Below are 22653 nucleotides of genomic sequence, written 5' to 3' on the forward strand. Positions count from 1 at the left end.
AATCACACAAAAATATGAAGGATGGTTAGCTGTTTGGCCATTACATATTTTATAGAAAGGGAATACAACAGAAATCCTCTTAAGACAACTCGCATAACTGATTCATGGTTTTGAAAGCTGGTACAATACCCATACAGTAATACCACAGTTCATTTAAACACCCACCAGGGATGGGCTTTTCTATCCTTTCAGCAGCATTCAGCTACCAGAGTTAAAAGAGATGCAGCAAATAGTCCCCCATCCATCCAACTATCTTCTTTATACACACACACACACACACACACACACACACACACACACACACATTCTTAATCTAACAGTTCTACCAGATAGACTCCCAATAACGGAACTGTCAGGTCAAAGGATATACTTATCTTTTTTTTTCAAGTAAGCTCTACATTTAACGTAGGGTAACTCACAACCTCAAGATCAAGAGTCACATGCTCTAGTGACTGAGCCAGACAGGAGCAGTAGAACATACATATTTTTAATTTTTAAAAAAGATTTTATTTATTTGAAAGAGAGAAAGCAAGCAAGAAAGAACATGAGCAGAGGAGAGGGGTACATGGAAAGAGAGATAAAGAACCTCACTGAGCAGCAAGCCCCATGTGGGCTTTGATCCTAGGATCCTGGAATCATGATTTGAGCCGAAGGTAGCCACTTTACCAACTGAGCCACCCAGGAGCCCCTTAATTTTTTTTTTTTTTTTAAGAGGAAAGGCACATGCACAAGAGCTCAGTGTGGGGAGAGGGAGAGGAAAGAGAAAATCTGAAGCAGGCTCTATACCCAGCATGGAGCCCAATCCAAGGTTCGATCTGAAGACCCTGAGATCCTGACATGAGTGGAAATCAAGAGTCTGACGCTTAACCAACTGAGCCATTCAGGCACCCCATCTTTTTAATATACATTCCCACTGAATTCCAAAAAGGTTATAACATTTGTCATTTCTTCTTTTTTTTTTCATTTGTCATTTCCAGTAGAAATGTACCTCTTGTGTCCATCTTACTCTTTTAATTTTTTAACACAGGAGGAGGAGCATCTGGGTGGCTCAGTTGGACATCCGACTCAGATCATGATCTCGGGGTAATGGAATTGGGCCCCCACGTTGGGCTCCACACTCAGTACAGAGTCTATTTATCCCTCTCCTCCTGCTTCTCCCCCTGCTCACATGCACTCTCTAAAATTAAAAACTTAAAAATAAACCAAAAAACAAAAACCCAAACTCCCAAAAACCAAAAGTAAAAAAAATAACTAACACATGAAACTTCTATAAAAGTCACATTCACAAGTTTTTCATGCAAGGAAAACTTACCTTTGTATGAATGCAATTATATTATAGGGACTAGGATTAAAAGATAAGTATTGTATGTAGTTACAAAATATTGCTTACCTGGGCTGCATAAGTAATTGCCTCAAGCTGTAATGCTGATAACCAGCCATTATCAATGGTTTCTTCAGAAATGGATGTTTTGTACCAAACATCAGGAGGAGTAACACTGGATAAAGAACTAGTTTCCACTACAGCATCTGGATGACGTAGGCCAATTTTTACTAAATGAAAATTTTAAAATACTTCATTTTAATTTTTCTAGGTAATAATGAACCCAGTTTTATTCTATAATATTGCCATATTTTTTTCTATCATAGAAAAAATAGAAGTAAATAAGTAACTATACACTCCAGGATTCTACAAAGGCACTGATAAGGTTTGGTAAATTACTATTTAAATTTGACTAAAGGAAAAAAAATTTTGACTAAAAGGATCTATTTATCAAATATTTATGGTTTAAATAGAGATCTGCTGATTAAAAAAAGATCTAAAAAAATATCAACTTAGTATCACCAAGTTCTCCAGCAGCAACAGAACATAATCCTAGATGTGGGAATTTATTGAATGAATCATTCACTTGAATCAATAAGAGAGGGTTGGAATATAATTTTATTTTGAAAGTTATTTTAATGGAAATCTTGGCTATAAAATTAAACAGCAACTAATTCCCCCAAATGCATTATGTGAATAGTTTTATTTTTTTTTATTTTTGTGAATAGTTTTAAATAAAGGTCAGCACAATTTTTCTATAAACAGACAATATTTTCAGCTTTGCTGAGCATCTGCTCTATTATTAAACACTGCCAATGTAGCAGTGTAAAAGCAGTCTTAGCCAATAAACAAACTCATGAAAATGATTATGTTCTAATAAAACTTTATGTAAACACACAAGGTTCCAAATTTAGTTTACTGACCTTGGTTTAAAGAAGGGCCATTAAAAAATAAATAAATAAATAAATAAAAATAAATAAAGAAGGGCCATTGATAAGCTTTCAATCTTTTTATGAGAACTATTATGGGGGTGAGAGATCTACCCTTTTCAGATACCACAACCTAAAGTTTAAAGTTCATTTTCAAAAAATTTATGTAGGGGCACCTGGGTGGCTCAGTGGTTGAGCGTCTATCTTTGGCTCAGGTCATGATCCCAGGGTCCTGGGATTGAGTTCCACATCAGACCCCCGCAGGGAGCTTGCTTCTCCCTCTGCCTATGTTTCTGCCTTTCTCTGTGTCTCTCATGAATAAATAAATAAAATTAAAAAAATAAAAAATTATGTATGTATTTTTAAGTAGGCTCTACACCCAACATGGGTCCTGAACATACAACCCTGAGATCATAAGACCCCAAGATTAAGACTCCCATACTCTACACCAATTAAGCCGGCCAGCCACTTCCTAAAGTTCATTTCAAATGACCAGAAAATTATAGGATCCTCAAGTCAATACATAGTTAGTAAACAGCAATTTTTAGTTCAAGTGGTAATATTAGCAGCTTTTTATAGAAACTCAAAGTACATAAAAGATTCTAGCCATACTTTTTCATTTTATCACCCCCATACAGTGAAAAAGTCAACATTTTTATTATCAAAGCTAAAAACTATTAATTTTCAATTTGACATAATGGCCTCTAAAAAAAAAAAAAAGGACTGTTATGGAAAAAAGAGTAGAAGCATTAATATACACCCCTGAAATAAATAACACATTTTTAAGATTCCATGTTTTTATGCTTTGTATAAAGTATATAAAGCTAAGATACAGATTTATATCTCTGCAATTTACTATGATCTTATAATCACTGCTGATATGAGTGAGCAAAATTAACTTGAAACAAAATAAAGCCTAAGCTTTTCTAGTTTTAAAGAACTTCAACCCAAAACACTTCTAAGTTTGTGTAGGCAAAATAATCCATAGTAAAGTTTTCATGTAGGTATTTTAAAACATAGTATAATTTAAAACATATTACAAAGCTCTTGTCAAATTCTGAGGTATCCAGTATTAACAGATTTTTTTTTAAAGATTTTATTTATTTATTCATAAGAGACACACACACAGAGAAGCAGAGACACAGACAGAGGGAGAAGCAGGCTCCATGCAGGGAGCCCGACGTGGGACCTGATCCCCGGTCTCCAGGATCAGGTCCTGGGCTGAAGGCGGCGCTAAACCGCTGAGCCACCCGGGCTGCCCCTATTAACAGATTCTAATAGATAATAACTTAAGTTTAAGAAGAACCCAGAAATCTTTCACTATTTTCACAGTTCTGAAAGACATACATTTTATTGGCATATACTCTGCGTAAGTTTCTGCATGACCCATTTCTTCTTCATCTTCTTCCTCTGGTTCATCTTCCTCTTTCACAACAGGGACCTTCTGTAACACAAAGGGAGCGTAATCAGAGTCTGAAGGCCTAGCCAACACACACAAATTCTTCTGCAGGAACACTAACAGTCTTCAATCTTGGAAACATGACATACATCTATATTCCCTAAAATCTGGGTCACATTTTGTGTCTTCCATGCTTCTCCAATGAATACAGCTAATCCATGACCTACTCTCATCCCTAACATACCACTGGGTCACCACAGGGCTCCACCATCCTTCCAGCTACCATAATCTCAAACTACTTTCCCCTTCAATATTGCCTACCACCCTCCCTGATGCCCAGAACTGAAACCTTAGTCCTCAGTCTTCATTTCAATTCCAGGAATAGAAAGACTAAAAGAATTGGAGAAAAGCTGATGAGCCCCAGGAGCTTATCCTACAATGTCAATGGCAGAAACTCTGTTGAAGTCACACATCCCACCCCCATTTCAGTGCACCTTCATTTCAGCTGTCTTCTTTCCACTGGACACTGAAACTAAACCCCCAGAAAAATCTGGATTTAAAAGTTCTTCTGAAGGAGACAGAATCTGTTTCAGACATCTATGTCTTCAAATGTAACAATAATCATATGTAAGAGCAATAGCACTTACTCTCCAAACTCTGACACACCCAAAGATGCAATGGGGAGCTATTAGTAACTATACCAGGAAAACAGGAACGATGCCAAACACTTGAGTGAATGGTTACTAGTCACATGTTTCTTTGTTTCTTTACAGACTCTTAGAAGGGTGAAATAGGGAGGAGTAGGGGAATAGAAAGACCCAGCACAAGCCTCTTTTCACAAGTAAAACCATCAACAAAGCTTTATTAACATGCTTGTTCAAGAAAAACTAGAGAAAGCTGTGAAACCCAGTATATCTAGAAAAGGAGAAGAAAAAGAAACCAGTCAGGAACTACAAGCAATGCCAAGGACAACAAAGCCTTGAAAGGTAAGGGGAGGATTTTCAATTGCTTTTATTTAGTCTGTAGTACAATGGAACATAGATGCTCAATAAAAGTGGGAAGGAGAGAGAAGATAGTAAACATCCAATCAACATTAATCCAGGATATCCTCAAGAAAAAATCCAGAACAGCTCTGAATGCTCTTGGAAAGCGTGCCCAAATGAAACTGATTTCAGAAGCTGTAAACAAAGTTGGGTTGGCCAAAGAAACAGATGTAAATCCCCACTCGGCTGTTATTCGTGTGACCTCAGGCAATCACTTAAATTCTGAGTCCTCCCCATCCCCACCTATCAAATAAGAACGCATACTAAATGACCAGCCTCCTTCCTTCTCTATCTGATCTTCCCATACCTGAATTAAAAAAAAAAAAATTGCCAAGAGTGTAATTGGAAGATAAGCTGATGACACTGTCTGGTAACAAAACTCAGGGAGACAAGTAAATTTCTAAGCTATTAAAATGGCAATGGAGGGATACCAAGTTTAGGGTCAAGAAGATAATTATGAGGGGAAACAGGGAAAAATTGTGGTACCTGGGGAATGCCTGCCCAACACACAAAACAAGTGTTCACTACTTAACTGGAGGCATGTTTTACTAGGTGGGGAATGCGGATCCAGGGTTGTCAAGTACTCCTATTTTTCAGGAGAACCTGGAAATCAGATTTTTATTTAGTAGCAACAAACACAAAATTTTTCAATATATCATAGAAGCCAAACAAAACACATCTATCAACTGGCTTTGATGTAGCCTACCAGTTTGTAATCTGTTAGAAGTTTCTTTTATTTTCTTTTTAAAATAAGATTTATGCCCAACTCAAGGGGTCCCAAATTCAAGACTTCAAGATTAACAGTCACATGCTCCATCGACTGAGCCAGCCAGATGTCCATTAGAAGTTTCTTTAACTGCAAGGACAACATAGAACTTTTGGCGTATTATGGGCAAACATGGGTTAGACTGGGAACCTGAGGACTACGTACATTTCTTAAAGAAAAACACAATCTGGGCAGCCCCAGTGGCCCAGCGGTTTAGCACTGCCTGCAGCCCGGGGCATGGTCCTGGAGACCCGGGATCGAGTCCCATGTCAGGCTCTCTGTGTGGTGCCTGCTTCTCCCTCTGCCTGTGTCTCTGCCTCTCTCTCTCTCTCTCTCTCTGTCTCTATGAATAAAATAAAATCTTTAAAAAAGAAAAAGAAAAAAAGAAAAACACAATCTTACTTTCTAAAAATCAACTTTCATGTAAGTTACTGACACACAACCATTAAGTAAAACTGGGTGCTGCCAGCATTCATTCTCCTGGTCTCTATTCTATTTCTTTCCTATTCTATATTCCATCCCCAAGTCTACCAATCCTTTGGTATTATTATATGCAGTCACCTCATATTTTCCTTTTTTTCCCTTTCCCCTTACCTTTTCCCAATTCTCCTTGCAATCTCCCAAGTTTAGTCTCTTAATACCTCCCTTCTGGATTACTTAACCAACCTTTCACCCTCTCTTCCCCATCCGACTCATCCTGAATCACTAACAGATCTTCCCACTGACGCTGCACCAAGCTTCACAAAATGAAGTCTTCCCAGGCTATTTAAGTCCAAGGAGATCTCTTCCTCCAAATCCATAACCCTGAATTTTAAGTATCTCCATGTATCGTTTGCTGTACCCGATGTTACTACTTAAACCAGGTGCTTGTCAAATTGTGTGACTATGGAAGGGGGAGCCATGTAGTATATACCACTTGTACAAACCCATCACATACATGCAGTTATACACAGCAGTTAGGAAACAAATGTACTGTTAACCCAAGGTATTTCTAAAATAGAAGAAAAAAATTACTTAGAACTAGAACATTGTATGATCTGACAGCTCATAACTACCTGTATAAGTTCAATCCCAAAATGGACATAGTTATCAAATACTTTTGGTTAATTCCATTGTCTTTGTGTCTCATTAGATGGGATTCACAATAAAATGATGTCAGTACTGCATGTAATACTAAATATGCAAGCTATAATCACCTTTTTAATATGTTTGTTAGATATTTAATGCTTACTCATTAGTTCATGCCGTTTAATAGCCCCCCTTCACCCCAAAAAAGTTTTTTTTTTTTTTAATTTTTTTTTATTTTATTATTTATGATAGTCACAGAGAGAGAGAGAGAGAGAGAGAGAGAGAGAGAGAGGCAGAGACATAGGTAGAGGGAGAAGCAGGCTCCATTCACCGGGAGCCCGACGTGGGATTTGATCCCGGGTCTCCAGGATCGCGCCCTGGGCCAAAGGCAGGCGCTAAACCGCTGCGCCACCCAGGGATCCCAAGTTTTTTGTTTTTCAAAGATTTTATTGATTTAACAGAGAGAGAGAGAGAGAGAGAGAGAGAGAGAGAGAAAGAGCACAAGCTTGTGTGTGCGCAAGAACACACCCAAGAGAGCACAAGAGGGGGGCAGGGGTAGAGGGAGGGCAGATTTCCCACTGAGCAGGGAGCCTGACTCAGGACTCTCGATCCCAGGACTGGGATCATGAATGAAACCAAAGGCATATTCTTCACTGGCTGAGCCACGCAGGCACCCCCCCAAAGAAAGTTTTCTAAGGGTTGTTTTAGAGCACTTTTAGCCAACCGTACTTCCACACCAAACACAGATGTAGCTTTTGAAACTCACCATGGTTGGAGAAAAACTCCTCATTTTCATGTCGTTTATCCATATTCTTGCTACTTCTTTATTAGAAGACTCTTTCTTTACTGTACCATTGCTTACATCAGCTGAGGGGGAGAGTTATTAGATTTTAGAACAAAATCAGTATTTTTTTGGTAAAAATTTTTGCTAAATTCTTTTTAATTGAGGTTTTAAAAACATCTTATTTTGTTTTTAAAGATTTTATTTATTTATTCTTGACAGACACAGAGAGAGAGGCAGAGACATAAGCAGAGGGAGAAGTAGGTTCCCTGTAAGAAGCCTGATGTGGGACTTGATCCCAGGACCCTAGGATCATAACCTGAGCCAAAGGCAGATGCTCTGGGAAGCCTGGGTGGCTCAGCGGTTTAGCACCACCTTCAGCCAAGGGTATGATCCTGAAGACCTGGGATTGAGTCCCACGTAGGGTTCCCTGCATGGAGCCTGCTTCTCCCTCTCCCTGTGTCTCTGCCTCTCTCTCTGTCTCTCTCATGAAGAAATAAATAAAATCTTTAACTAAAACAAAACAAAACAAAACAAAAAAACCCAAAGGCAGAGATGCTCAACAACTGAGCCACCCAGGTCCCCCTTAAAAAAAAAATTTAAATCTAAAAATTCAATAAAGCTTACTCACTTCACAAACCAAAAATATAAATCTGCTTATCACTAACAAATTAAGCATAAGAATGAAAACATTCAAAGCTGTATGTTATCATGGAGATAAGAATTAACCTTAGAAAACAACTAACTTAAACAGAGTTGTGTGTACAGGAAACTTGAGAACTAGTTATCAGAAGGACACCTTAACCAGAAGTGTTTCATAGTTTATTTCAATACAAATACCAACAGCCAGCATTACTTTGGGACCTTTCACTTGGTTCATCAAAAACAAAGAAAACACAGAACATGTTATCACCAAAACAGAATCAATCTCACCTGAGTTGGTGATCTTTACTTTCAAGGCAAAATAATTTTTCTTGGAAGGAAAAAATATCAGGGAACTCTATTTTCCACCTCTTCATAGAAAAAAGATCCAAACAATGAATCTTTTCTTCTTCTATACCAGTCGTTTACAAACTTTTTAGATACAGCAAGAGATTCCCTCAATCTGAATATCAGGCCAAGTAGAACTGCTTGACTGAATTGTCTAGAGCCCCTGTAACCAGTCTGCTTCCCTGAAGCACTCACTTCAGGGACTCGGGATTCTGGAGATCAGTGTGAAAATCACACCAGGACGACTAATTAACATCTTTATCTATTCTACCAAAACACAGGGAGTGTTTGGGAGACCTCCCACTTGGGACTCCAAAACGGACAAAGTGTTAACAAAATAAGGAGGCTGGAACAGAGATAACAAATTTAAGTGTTCTGTTTAACCGTGGGAGAGCCAGTGAACAGTTTGCAGAGTTACTGAACTGGACCTCATGTGAGAGCTGCGAACGCAAATAGCCAAAAGGCTCAAGGCTCCAGAAGGGTCAACACCCATAGATAAGTGAGAAAAGAGCTTGCAAAACCTTGCTCTTTGCAGTTTTATACATTTAATGTTCTTCCCTTTCAATAAAAAGATGACCCTTTGCTACAACACAGAAGTATGCTTATCTTCAGCATTCACTTACATGTTTCTTTCTTAGCCCTGGTCTAGTCTGACAGTTTCTCAGTCTTCCACACAATGACGGCCTTGATTTGTAGTCTTTTTAAAATTACTCTACTGGATATGGGAGATGTTACTGTACTAAGCATTACTTGACCAGCTCTAAACTTATCCTATTTTGTTTTGCTTTCTAAACTTACCTCACAATAGCACAGTCTTTTCCTTTAAATTATGAGAACATGTGCTGATTTGAGGAGTGGAATGCTCAGAAAGTCACGCACATAAAAACAGTAGGATTTCTCCTCAAATTCAAAGACTAATGAAAGCTGCTTCCACTAACTGCTGATCATCCAAGTCTCCCAGGAGTCATTATAGGTGGGCCCTGCCACCCAGCCAGGTCAGGTCCATGGGTTCTGCTCTCCAGGGTGGAGCAGAGTAAAAATCAGTCTTAAGGCGGTTAAAGTGACCTCTCAATGGGCATCTAGCTGCCAGACTGCAGTTAGTTCAGGACAGTGATCTTGAGAGTAAACTATAGCCATAAGGACACAATGGTACAGACTCAACCAAAAGATTATCTGATATTTTTTTAATTACATCTGTCACTGAAGACATAGTTCTACGTCATCCTACAAACACTCCTTGACTACTGCTTTAGAAAAAAGCCCCTGCCCTCTACTTCACAAACATAAGCACAATTTCCAAGCAGTCCATTCTGCCACAAGATTATATAATGATATATATCAGGTATTAAAACTTAACTCCCGATATTAGAAATATAAAGCAGCTATTTGGAAAGAGGAACTATTTGTTTAATACCTATCAGCTCATTCCAAAACCCTAATAAAATGCTATTTGTGTGTTTGTATAAATTCTCAGGAACCTCCATTCTATTCCCTTGATCCAAACATATCCACCCAAATAAATTTACTTAGGAAAAAAAAGGCACCCATCCCTACACTGAAACTATAAAATAGCTCAGAATATAACTGAGATCAGTTACAATTTCCAACAGTGCCCACCATGGTACTGTTACATAACAGGCACTCAAATACACTTCAGCTGAATGTAGAAGGGCAGATTAGCCCTATTAAAGAGTTTACGTTTTTCAGTTTCCAGAACTGTACTACTAAAATTTGATGTAGCCAATTAAAAAACACCTAATAATTTCATTTTAACCTTAAAAATTACCTTACTAAATATGAAGCTTCCTCTGAACACTGCACTTAAAACTGTAACCTCTTCCTGCCCCATATCTCTTTCTGTTTCTCTCCATAGCGCTTATCCCTGTAGGACACACTATATAACTTTTTTTATTATCTCTCTCCACTAGAATGCAAGCTCCAAGACTGCAAAGATCCCAACAGTTTTCTTCCCAGCCATAGCCTCAAAATCCCAGAAGAGTGCTTGGCACATAGTCAGTACTCAAATATTTTTTGAATATATGAGCAGTAACAAACACTCCAAAGAAAAACTAACAATAAAATCTGTATTATTTTTTTTTAAAGATTTTATTTATTTATTTATTCATGAGCAACAGAGAGAGAGAGAGAGAGAGCGCGCGTGACAGAGAGGCAGAGACACAGGCAGAGGGAGAAGCAGGCTTCATGCAGGGAGCCCAACGCAGGACTTGATCCCAGGTCTCCAGGATCAAGCCCTGGACTGAAGGTGGGGCTAAACCACTGAGCCACCCAGGCTGGCCTGAAAATCTGTATTTTTTATCCATGAATAAGCTCTTTAAAAAATGTAGGGGGATCCCTGGGTGGCGCAGCGGTTTGGCGCCTGCCTTTGGCCCAGGGCGCGATCCTGGAGACCCGGGATCGAATCCCACGTCGGGCTCCCGGTGCATGGAGCCTGCTTCTCCCTCTCCCTCTGCCTATGTCTCTGCCTCTCTCTCTCTCTCTCTCTCTGTGTGACTATCATAAATAAAATTTTAAAAAAATGTAATTAGGGGGATCCCTGGGTGGTGCAGCAGTTTAGCGCCTGCCTTTGGCTCAGGGCGCGATACTGGAGACCTAGGATCGAATCCCACGTCGGGCTCCCAGTACATGGAGCCTGCTTCTCCCTCTGCCTATGTCTCTGCCTCTCTCTCTCTCTCTCTCTCTCTGTGTGACTATCATAAATAAATAAAAATAAAAATAAAAATAAATTAAAAAAAAAAATGTAATTAGGGATCCCTGGTGGCGCAGCGGTTTAGCGCCTGCCTTTGGTCCAGGGCGCGATCCTGGAGACCCGGGATCGAGTACCACGTCGGGTTCCCGGTGCATGGAGCCTGCTTCTCCCTCTGCCTGTGTCTCTGCCTCTCTCTCTCTCTCTCTCACTGTGTGCCTATCATAAATAAAAAAGAAAGAAGAAAGAAAGAAAGAAAGAAAGAAAGAAAGAAAGAAAGAAAGAAAGAAAGAAAGAAAGAAAGAAGAAAGAAAGAAAAGAGAAAGAAAAGAAAGGAAAGAAAGGAAAGAAAAGAAAGAAAAGAAAGAAAAGAAAGATGTAATTAAACTACTGTTAAGCTTTTCCCTTTAAGAAAAGAAAGAAAGAAAGAAAGAAAGAAAGAAAGAAAGAAGAAGAAAGAAAGAAAGAAAGAAAGAAAGAAAGAAAGATGTAATTAAACTACTGTTAAGCTTTTCCCTTTAAACCTTATCCTTAAAGGATGAGCTCATGGTGACACTTTAACAACCCTGAATATACTAAAATCCACTCAACCGTATGGTTTCAAAGGGTGAATTTTATGGTATATCCTATACATCTCTTTAATAAAGTTGTTTTTAAAGAAAGGATTATATGTGGGACCCCTGGGTAGCTTAGCAGTTGAGCGTCTGACTTTGGCTCAGGGCGTGATCCCAGAGTCCCGGGATGGAGTCCCACACTGGGCTTCCTGCATGGAGCCTGCTTCTCCCTCTGCCTGTGTCTCTGCCTCCGTCTCTCATGAATAAATAAAATCTTAAAAAAAAAAAATTGTATGAGTGCTTGTTCTAAAATAAAAACCACAGCGAGGGGCACCTGGGTGGCTCAGTTGGTTAAGCATCTGACTTTGGCTTAGGTCGTGATCTTGGAGTCCTGGGATCGAGCCGAGCCCCAGTCAGGCCCCATACTCAGTGGAGAGTGTGATTTTTTCCTCTTCTCCTCCTCCCGCTCATGCTCTCTCTCAAATACGTAAATAAAAACACTTTTTTAAAAAGGTGAATTATTTTATAATGAAAATGTATGTATTTTACATATATATTTTTAAAGATTTTATTTATTTACTCAGAGAGAGAGAGAGAGAGGCAGAGACACAGGCAGAGGGAGAAGCAGGCTCCATGCAGAGAGCCTGACGTGGGACTGGATCCAGGGCCTCCAGGGTCACACCCTGGGCTGCAGGCGGCGCTAAACCGCTGTGCCACCAGGGCTATCCTTAATTTTTTTCTTTTTTAAGATTTTATTTATTTATTCATGAGAGACACAGAAAGGGGCAGAGACCTAGGCAGTGGGAGAAGCAGGCTCCTGCAGGGAATCCAATGTGGTATTCCATCCCAGGATTCTGGGATCACGATCTTAACCAAAGGCAGATGCTCAACCCCTGAGCCCCACCCAGGTGCCCCTGTAATTTTTTTTTAAGATTTTTTATTTACTTATTAGAGACAGAGAGAGAGAGAAACAGGCAGAGGGAGAAGCAGGCTCCAGGCAGGAAGCCCGACGTGGGTCTCGATCCCCAGTCTCCAGGATCACGCCCTGGGTGGAAGGCGGCGCTAAACCACTAAGCTACTGGGGCTGCCCTGTAATTTTTTTAAAAAGGTTTTTCTTGGGCAGCCCTGGTGGCTCAGCGGTTTAGCGCGCCTTCAGCCTAGGTCGTGATCCTGGAGACCTGGGATCAAGTCCCACATCGAAATCCTTGCGTGGAGCTTGCTTCTCCCTCTGCCTCTTTCTCTGTCTCTCATGAATAAATAAAATTAAGAAAAAAAAAGAAAGAAAAAACATTTTTCTTTATTTGAGAGAGAAGGGCAGGGGGAAGGGCAGGGGGGGTAGGGCAGAGGGAGAGGGAGAAGGACAAGCAGACTTTGCATGGAGCACAGAGGCCCCACAAAGGTCCCTCAATTTCAGGACCCTGAGATCACGAGCTGAGCCAAAATCAAGAGTCAGACACTCAACCAACTGAGCCACCCAAGCACCTCAAAAATGTATGTATTTTAAAAAAGAATTTACTAAATATATGACTACCCAAAAGCAATTAAGTCACTGACAGGCAAAGTAATAAACTGTAAAAGTCAGAGTTAAAGCAGTAAAACAGCCCGGGTGGCTCAGCAGTTTAGTGCCACCTTCAGCCCAAGGTGTGATCCTGGAGACCCAGGATTGAGTCCCGTGTCGGGCTCCCTGCATGGAGCCTGCTTCTCCCTCTGCCTGTGTCTCTGCTTCTCTCTCTCTCTGTCTCTCATGAATAAATAAATAAAATCTTCATAAATAAATAAATAAATAAATAAATAAATAAATAAATAAATAAATAAAGCATTAATATCAGTTTAAAGCCAGTTACTTCATGCATGGTCCAAGGACTACCAGTAACCCCCACCACCTCTGAAAAGCTGGTTAGAAATGCAAAATCTTGGGCCCTACCGTAGACCTACTAAATCTGATTCTGTTTTTGAACAAGATCTCCAGGTGACTCATAAGCACATAAAGTTTGAGAAGTACTGATTTAAACGACTGAGAAAATATTAACCAGTTACTCCCAATATATAAAACTGAAATCTCACGGTGTTAAGTAATGTAGTTACCTGGTAATTCCACACTTCATTTCAAGATAAACGTTAGGGCTTCTAAATTTCTCCTTCCCTTGAATTGTACAAATGCTATAATTGTACAGAGTCATACATATATGTCATTCATAGCCAGTTCTTTTAAGACCCAAGCAAATCCTTAAAAACACACCGACACATCTTACCAAAGGGAGTCAGCTGACAAGACTGAAAACGGACTTACTAGCTGCTGTTGCAACTGGCTGAGCAATATTAGCTGGTGGCTTCAGTTTCATGAGTTCATTCAGACTATTATTTTTCAGTAGGTCCTTCAGCTGAACCTGGTCTTTTGAGGGTGCAGAGGTCATGGCATTTCGTACTGCTGGTGCTGAGACTGAAGGGCGTGTGTTTGCAGTAGTCTGGATAAACTTTGTTAAAGTGATGGTCTGCCGATTTGTTGTTACAGGCGGTGTTTTAGTCATTACAATTGTAGATCCCAAGGTCGGAAGCTGATTTATTTGATTCAGCACAAATGTTGTAGTAGATGGAGGCTGCTGCTATAAAAGAAAACCATAACATATCAGACCACTGAGAAGTACTGGATTCTCTAATGTGGCCTAGATCTACAAATAAAGGAGGCCATTTAAACCTCAAAAATGGACTTTAATTCTTACCTAAACATTAGCACTGTATTTTTAATTAAATATGCCTAAATTACTAAGTTAAAACTACCACTTTGACAGGAAAAAAAAGGTATAGTAGTAGTGTGACATTTTCTATAACTGCTGGGGTTGCAAGCATAAAATGGGACTATCCTAAGCAAGCGGTGATGTGTAGTAATGTGTATTAACATAAGGACTAGAAACAGAAAGAATTTCTAATCCCAGCACTGCCCCAACTAGGTTAAAAACCTTAGGCAAATCACTTCACCCCCAGAGGCCCAGGCTCTCTGAGGTCCATTTTCCATTGCTAGCATTTTATGATTCTTGTCCAATGTTTTGTTTGCTACCATACCAACTATACCAATGTTTAGAACTTAAAATATAAAACCACTAGAGTTTTAAATACCGATGTTGCATGAATGATCCAGCCAATCCACCAATGTCACATACTGCTGATAATACAGGTACTACCTTTAAGCCTAAGACAAAGCTACATAGCATTTTCTTTTTAATAGCTTGGGCCAGGGGCGGCATTAGGAGTCGGACAAAAATGCAGGGAAAAGGGGTCAAAGATTAGGAGGATGACAATGTGGTCTGTGACTATAATGGACTGAAGTACAATCAAGGTATTTTTAAATTTTAGTCTATGTCTATGTCTACTTCCTTTCCTCCTCAAAGTATTTTTTCCGTGACTCATGTAACAAAAATTTATGGATTACCACTTATCACTATTTTTTAAAGCAGGAAGCTTTGGGGTACCTGACTGGCTCAATCTTATTTTTATTTTTTTTAAGATTTTATTTATTTATTCATGAGACACACACAGAGAGAGGCCGAGACATAGGCAGAGAGAAGCAGGCTCCATGTAGGGAGCCTGATGCGGGACTTGGTCCCGGGCCCTGGGCTGAAGGCAGACACTAAACCACTGAGCCACCCAGGCGTCCCTGGCTCAATCTTAGAGCATGCAACTCCTAATTTAGGATTGTGAGTTCAAGCCCCATGTTGAGTATGGAGTCTACTTTAATATAAAAGCCTTTTTTTTTTTTAAAGAAAAGATTTATTTATTTATTTATTTATTTATTTATTTATTTATTTATTTAATCTCAACACTCAATGTAGGGCTCGAACTCAAAACCCTGAAATCAGGAGTCACACGTTCCACCAACTGAGCCCAGCCAGGTACCACTTACAACTTTTAAATAAAACTCACAATGATTTATCATATGTTAGAAAATTTTTAACTAGGTTGTCCAATAATTTTATATCACTAGGCTTAAGTTAATAATTGCTATATTAAAAGCAAAACCAGAGGAATTCTGTATTTAAAGCATAAAAATCACATCTACCAATGGACAAAAGCTGAAATAAACAAGGAAAAATGAAATGTGTAGTGGGGTAACATGTAACTCATCTTTACTTCATAAATTTTCTATCATTTACAATAAGTAAAATTTTAAAAAGTTTGTTTTATCCTAACTACCTTTTGATCAAAGTAACTATGAGATGAATGAAAGAAGTGTTTTTTTTTTTTTTTTGAAAGAAGTGTTTTTATAAAGTAGGAGGCGAGAGTAGCATATTGGAAAGAAATAGTGAAAACAGGATTGGTTTAATAACTTTATATTACAGGTTATTTTCTTACAATTCAAAACCATTTTAGTAATCATGCCAAATGTAAATCATTCTTACTCTAACATTTAGTAGTGCTGGAGTAGGTACTGTCTCTGGTTCTGGCTTAACAGGAACTGTTGCTTCAGTCTCCAAACCTAGTTCTAATGCACTAAGTGGCACAGACTAGAGAGAAAACAACAGAGAAAGAAATAAAAAATGACAGCAGTAAATTCTGTTTCAAGAACAAAAGATGTATTTATTTTATTAAAACAAAAAATGTTAAGTTTTACACTCAGAATGTCGAATCTCTGATACCAGGTATGAAATAATAATCTTTACAAGTACATCTTCACAAAACGATACTAATACCAGAATCTTTTTACTTTCGGAGAATCTGTATAGTGAAACCTCAAAAGAGGATCCTCATAAAGTACAAAGACAACTAGTAAGGAGATAACAAACCTCCCACAAGAGCTCTAAACAAATCATCTTTTACATACGTACATACATACACACACACACATATATATATATATATATCAAAGCAGAAAATGTCTTGATTTTCACTGCAAATATTTTCTATCTCATGAAGACTAATAATATAAAAATAACATACACATGCTTATTTAAAATTATGTCTTAATAATGCCTGTCTCTAAAAGTAGAAATTAAAATTAAACAATCCACTTTTTACAGAGGCTTTGGAAAACTCTTACCTGCTGAACTGGAGGAGTAGCTGTTGGAGTTGCAAGCCCTGCATCTCCCCCATCAATATCAAAGAGGTCATTCGGACTAATTCCACTCTCACTCAAAGCAGCAAGCAGTAAATCTTGCCCTGGCTCCACCATCTTTAGAACAAAATATTTAATATTAACATAAAAAACTTAAAATGCCAATTAACTCTCTTCTAAATACAAACCAACATCTTCTGCCAGATCCATCTATTTGGTATTTATGAAGAATCTGCTACATATCAGGCAAGAAGGATAAAAGAGAAAGCCTCTGATTCCAAAAATTTCACAATAAGATGAAAAGGACAGAGAAATATGTAAATCACAGCAAGAGTGTATGTATACAAAATGCTGTGGGAACAGAGAAGGAATGCTGCTGAACTTTGCCTGGAAAAAGGTTACAAAGATGACCGTGGAACTGAGTCTCAAGGAAGAAATCACCAGGTGGATGAGAATATTCTGGACAGTGCACTCAAACTTATGGAGATATCAAAAACATTGGTGCTCTTTAAGAACTATGGTTAGAGTAATTCATCACTGGTATGGAAGTTCAGAATAGAAAGCCTCAGGCAGGTGATGACAAGAGAGGAGGAAGTTATCATCCACAAACTTTTATACCATGCTAGAGAGTTCACTTAATCCCATGGGTAGTAAGGGTCATGAAAGAGTTTTCAGATAGAGGACTGCAGGACATAGATTTGTGACTTAGAAAGGTTACTTCGTAAAAGTATGGAAGCAAACTGAAAATGGGTAGAGTAAGACTAGAAGCAGGGATACATTTGAGGAAACTGCCACAGCGGACCAAAGAGATTATATGCTATAATACAGCAGGGCGTGAAAGAAAGAGGGGGATAGATTCCAAGATATTTACGAAGCACAATCCATAAGACTAAGTTTATAAAAAGCTCAAAAATGAAAGAGAATATGAAATACACAAAAAGCATGAGTTGATGGATGATTAGAGTTAAGCCAAGACACTGAAAAAACACTGAGTCCAGAAGACTCCAAAATGAATTATACAGAGTTTAGTGGGGGGAAATACGTATTTAGGAACAAGCAAATACATTTAATTAAATATTTTATTTCTTAGATGGGGGAGGGCAGAAGGGGAGGCAAAAGGAGAGAATCTCAAGCAGACTCTTTGCTGAGTGTGGAGCCAGAAGCAGGGCTCGATCCCACAACCCCAAGATCATAACCTGAGCTTAAACCAAAAGTCGGACGATCAACTGACCGAGCCACCTCGGTGCCCTACAAATACATTTTAGATTTAGGTTTTCCAAATGTACTCTTAATACAATATATCAAAGTACGTCACCACCAAAATGAATTTTTATCCATTTTGTAAGGGGAAAAAAATCTTAACTTTTTCCATTTTTAACATGTCATTAATTTATCTGAAATAACCAATTTATATACACAAACCTGAAAACCTACCGGAGACTGTAGTTGTTTTTCCCAAAAATCTAATTTCATGTTACATAAATAATACACTAATCTTTAGCTAGTTCGTTTGTTCTCAGGCCGCGCCAAAGAATTAAATGTCAATATTTTCATTATGTCCTACAAAAAAGAAATGCGTTAGGCACTGTGACCATGACTTCCAACATATAAGAACTACTGTTTCAAATAAAAGTACTGCACAGAGAAGTCCTCTACTACGTAGGTCTATGCCACATGAGCCTATATATATCATTTAGAAAAAAGTTCTAACAGAAACATGAATGAGTTTAGAGTCCACAGATATCCAGAAATGAAACTCAAGACATAACCACTGTTTAAAGGGAGTCTAGAACAGCCCCAAGGAAGAAGAAATAGCCCAAAGGAGATTTTTCAGAGAAAGGAAAAGTCTGTGGAAGAATACATTTTGGGGCCTTGGGTGGCTCAATGGGTTAAGCATCTGCCTGCAGCTCAGGTCATGATCTCAGGGTCCTGGGATTGAGCCCCATGTTGGGCTCCCTGCTTAGTTTGAAGTCTGCTTCTCCCTCTTCCTCCCGCCCCCCTGCTCATATTCTCTCTCAATCTCTCAAATAAAATCTTAAAGATAAAAATATACGTATAAATAAAAAATTTTTTAAAAATTATTTATTCACAAGACACAGGAACACACGCAGAGGGAGTAGCTGGTTCCCCGCGGGGAGCCCGATGCGGGACTTGATCCCAGGATCCTGGGATCACGAACTGAGCCAAAAGCAGACACTCAACCATTGAGCTATCCAGCCCAGGCGTCCCTAAATAAAATCATAGGAAAAAAAAGAAAAATGCATTTTGAGCAGAAGGAGAAAAGTAAGGGAATTGACAGTGACTAAGTATCTTTTACAAGTCTAACAAAGTGTTAGGCTCTTCATACACTATGAGCCCACAACAACCCTGAAAAAGACAGGTATTTTTAAAAGTTGAAACCGAGGCTCAGAAAGCTCAAATTACCTACAGTTACCCATATCTAGATTATTCAAAATCCCAAAGCCCATGCATTCTCTTTCTAATAAATAGATAAGTCGATGTTGCTAACCTAAATTTTGATACTTTGGAATAAATGCCAGTCTGAGATTAAAACCGGTAGGGAGAGAGATCACTGGATAGCAAGATGGAAACAGTACAAAGGGACTGAACAGGGGAGACAAATATGAGAAATGTCCCAACATGGATTTAAAATAAAGTTAATCGGGCAGCCCTGGTGGCGCAGTGGTTTGGCGCTGCCTGTGGCCTGGGGTGTGATCCTGGGGACCCGGGATGGAGTCCCATATCCGGCTCCCTGCATGGAGCCTGCTTCTCCCTCTGCCTGTGTCTCTGCCTCTAAGAATAAATAAATAAAATATTTAAAAAAATAAAATAAAGTTAATCATTTTTCTAATCTAGACACAGCTGACCATGCTTTACAAATTACCTTAATAGAGTACAAACATGTACCAAGATAGCTAAACCAAGGCTTTATTTTTTTTTAAGATTTTATTTATTCATGAGAGAACAGAGGGAGAGGCAGAGTGAGAAGGAAGCTCCCTTCAGGTAGCCTGATGTGGGACTTGATCCCAGAACCCCAGGATCACGCCCTAAACTGAAGGTAGACGCTCAACCACTGCGCCACCCCACCGCCACCCCACCGAGGAATCCCTAAACCAATCAATCAATGCTTTAAAAACATTTCAACTGTGGCACCTGGGTGGCTCAGTAGAGCATCGGACTCTTGATTTTTGCTTAGGTCATGATCTCAAGGTCATGAGATCAAAGCCCCTGTCAGGCTCCATTCTCAGTAGGGAGTCTGCTAGAGATTCCCTCTCTGTCACTCTGCCCCTTCCCACTAACATGCATGTGCCCTCTCACACCCTCCCTAAAATATACATATATAAATCTTAAAAAAAACAAAACAAAAAACCATATCAACTAACCAAATACTTAAGACCACTGACCTGTGGGAATAGAAGTGGTCTTGGCCTGCTTGCTATGGGTAATCCTGACCTAGATTAATAGAACTCCAGAGACTATCAAAATGTCATCTTTTTTTAGTAAATACTCAAAATTATGATTCATTTACATTTCAAACCAAAACACATTGTTTTAAACCAATGACTCCTTTTTTTAAAAAAATATTTTATTTATTTATTCATGAGAGAGACGGGGGGGGGGGGTGTGCAGAGACATAGGCAGGGGGAGAAGCAGGCTCCATGCAGGGAGCCCAATGTGGGACTCGATCCCAGGACTCCAGGATCACGCCCTGGGCCGAAAGCAGGCACTAAACCGCTGAGCCACCCAGGCGCCCCTAAACCAATGACTCCTAAACTACAGACCAAAGAATGCTTGGAAGCCAAAGGATCCATTAATCCATTAAATGCACACCAAGCCTTTTCTAATTCTACTAAAAAGTACAGAAACATCATTAATGAAAGCAAACAAAAATCACTGAAAAGCATTAATACATGAGAGTTCTTTGAAATATATTTTCTAAACAATGAGCATTGCAAGTATAAAAATATCATGGAAGGGAAGAATTTGGAGGGAATCTTGGTATTTTTACAAGAAATAACAGCACAGTTATAAATAATACTATCACTAACCCTCTGAAAATTCATTCACAGGAATCACAATTTGAGACCTCTGATCTACATAATGACTTAGTAATAACATGTCTTTTGCAAGCTATTAATGAAAAATATTTTAGGTTTATACACATAATATACAAAAACAAAATCTAAGGATCCTTTCTTAGCCAAATGGAAACAAATTCTCTACTTGAACTTTTTTGCAGCGAGAAAGGGGGCAAGGGATACAGAGGAACATCTCTGCCTTTCTCTAGTTCCATTAGGCAAACCCCTTAATATTTAATCATTTTCCTATTCTGAAACTATTACAGACTCACAATTTCAGTGTTCAAGCTAACAGAGCCCTTAAAAGGTTATATTAATCAGTCTTCTTCTCACCTTACAAGATTTATTCTTGAGAAAACATTTTTGCTTTGAACCCACTAAATACAATATGAATGCAAATACTGTTAAGTGTAAGAGAACTGTGTTACAGTGTGTCTACAAAGGATTTCACAGACCTTAAGAAACATTTAACATGTAGCAATCCAACAAACCCCAAAGTAACCAATCCCAGAATGATTCTATCTCAAACAAAGGACAACAAAAAGGTTCCATTTCTATTATAAATACACTGGAAAATATCACCTATTTCAAAATAGTACACCGATGAAAGTTTCTATGATAAATAAGCAAGGACACAGTAGTAGAGAGAAACTAAGAGCCATCTTTGGCAGGAAGAGAATCCTGAGAAACAATAGCCAATCAGAAGAATGAAAGGATACAGTTCCCACTGAGAATACCAACACTGAAACCTATCAACCAGGACAAGGTTCCTCTTGTTGAGACCTAAAGCACATCTTTATAGCTCAGGGCTACAAGATACAAGGGATCTATCTGCAGCAGGGGCAGCACACCACAGAGGCTGAGTAGACTATGGAGTCAAACAGAGTATCTGGGTTCAAATACTGGCTACATCATGCACATGTAGTATAATATAGTCAAGGAATAACGTGTGACTCAGTTTCCTCATCTTCATATAGCAATAAAAATAGAACCTATCTTATAGGATTGCTGGTTGAATAAACACTATGCTACTAGCTACTACACATTGATATTAGTATCACGTCAAAAAATAGGTTTTCTCTCACATCACTAATACAATTTCCCAGAACACAAGTTTTATTTATTGGCAATCCACTCAATAACTAACTTCCAAATTAGTTCTATAAAATATTAGTTCCTTTTTACATATAAGTGTCACATATTCATTTTATCCAGGTAATTAGCTGGTATGTCTAGAGGAAACTGGTAGTCCTCTTTACATGTGCAAACATATCATTTATCAAGTATCATGCTAAGATACTTAGCACTTTTCTTTAACAGCACTAAGTATGTCCTTTAACTCTGATTCAACTTTGCTTTAATGCAGCCCAAAGGTGATAACTGACATTTAGTTTAGTAAGTTGAAGGATAATGATCCCCTCAGAACTTAGCTAATATAGTTCATTAACAAGGTGTTTATTTAGTGTCTACTGAGCACTGGTTCCTTGAGAACATCAGGTAGTATAAAAAAGTTCACTAACAAGGATTTTCATTACCTAGAAGGGTATAATCTAATTTTTAACAGCTATTTTTCAAAGGAGCAATTGCTCAGTAAAACATGCCTCCCTCCATTCTCACTGCAAAACTTGTAAGAATGGATTCCCAAAAGAAGGTGCAGATGACAGAGTTTCAAACATGCTTTGCAAAAAAAGTACATGAAAGAAGGGGGGAGTGTTGTTAAACAACTTTCTTGGTTACCACCACCAAATTCAGATCACTAGTCATCTTGAGATTTACTATAGGTTTGGATTTTTTTTCTCTTTTAACCCTCAAGATAACTTCCAAGTAAATACTACATGTTATTCCTTTGTCCCAGATGAAAAACTGAGGCTTAGAGAGATGAATTGTAACAAGGTAACAACAAAGCAATTGTGGAACAGAATCAGAAACTCAGGAGCTCTGACTGCCACATCCCAAAATTCCGTATTCTTAA

General features: G+C 38.7%; 1 protein-coding gene across 3 annotated transcripts in view; it reads right to left on the bottom strand.

The window, feature by feature from the left end:
• Window positions 1-22653, bottom strand: part of SBNO1 (strawberry notch homolog 1) — a 62730-nt gene that overhangs the window by 37104 nt on the left and 2973 nt on the right. Inside the window, exons 2-7 of one of the 3 annotated variants that reach the window (XM_041728733.1) lie at window positions 16588-16719; window positions 15950-16054; window positions 13846-14155; window positions 7293-7393; window positions 3598-3694; window positions 1391-1551 (exon numbers count right to left, since the gene is read on the bottom strand). In XM_041728733.1, the coding sequence (XP_041584667.1) occupies window positions 1391-1551; window positions 3598-3694; window positions 7293-7393; window positions 13846-14155; window positions 15950-16054; window positions 16588-16719 (906 nt within the window). Of the gene's footprint in view, window positions 1-1390; window positions 1552-3597; window positions 3695-7292; window positions 7394-13845; window positions 14159-15949; window positions 16055-16587; window positions 16720-22653 lie in introns of all 3 variants that reach the window. The other 2 variants (XM_041728734.1, XM_041728732.1) reach the window with 2 other exon arrangements.

This window comes from Vulpes lagopus, chromosome 14 (genome assembly GCF_018345385.1).
Source record: "Vulpes lagopus strain Blue_001 chromosome 14, ASM1834538v1, whole genome shotgun sequence".
In the NCBI taxonomy this organism is placed as follows: Eukaryota; Metazoa; Chordata; class Mammalia; order Carnivora; family Canidae; genus Vulpes; species Vulpes lagopus.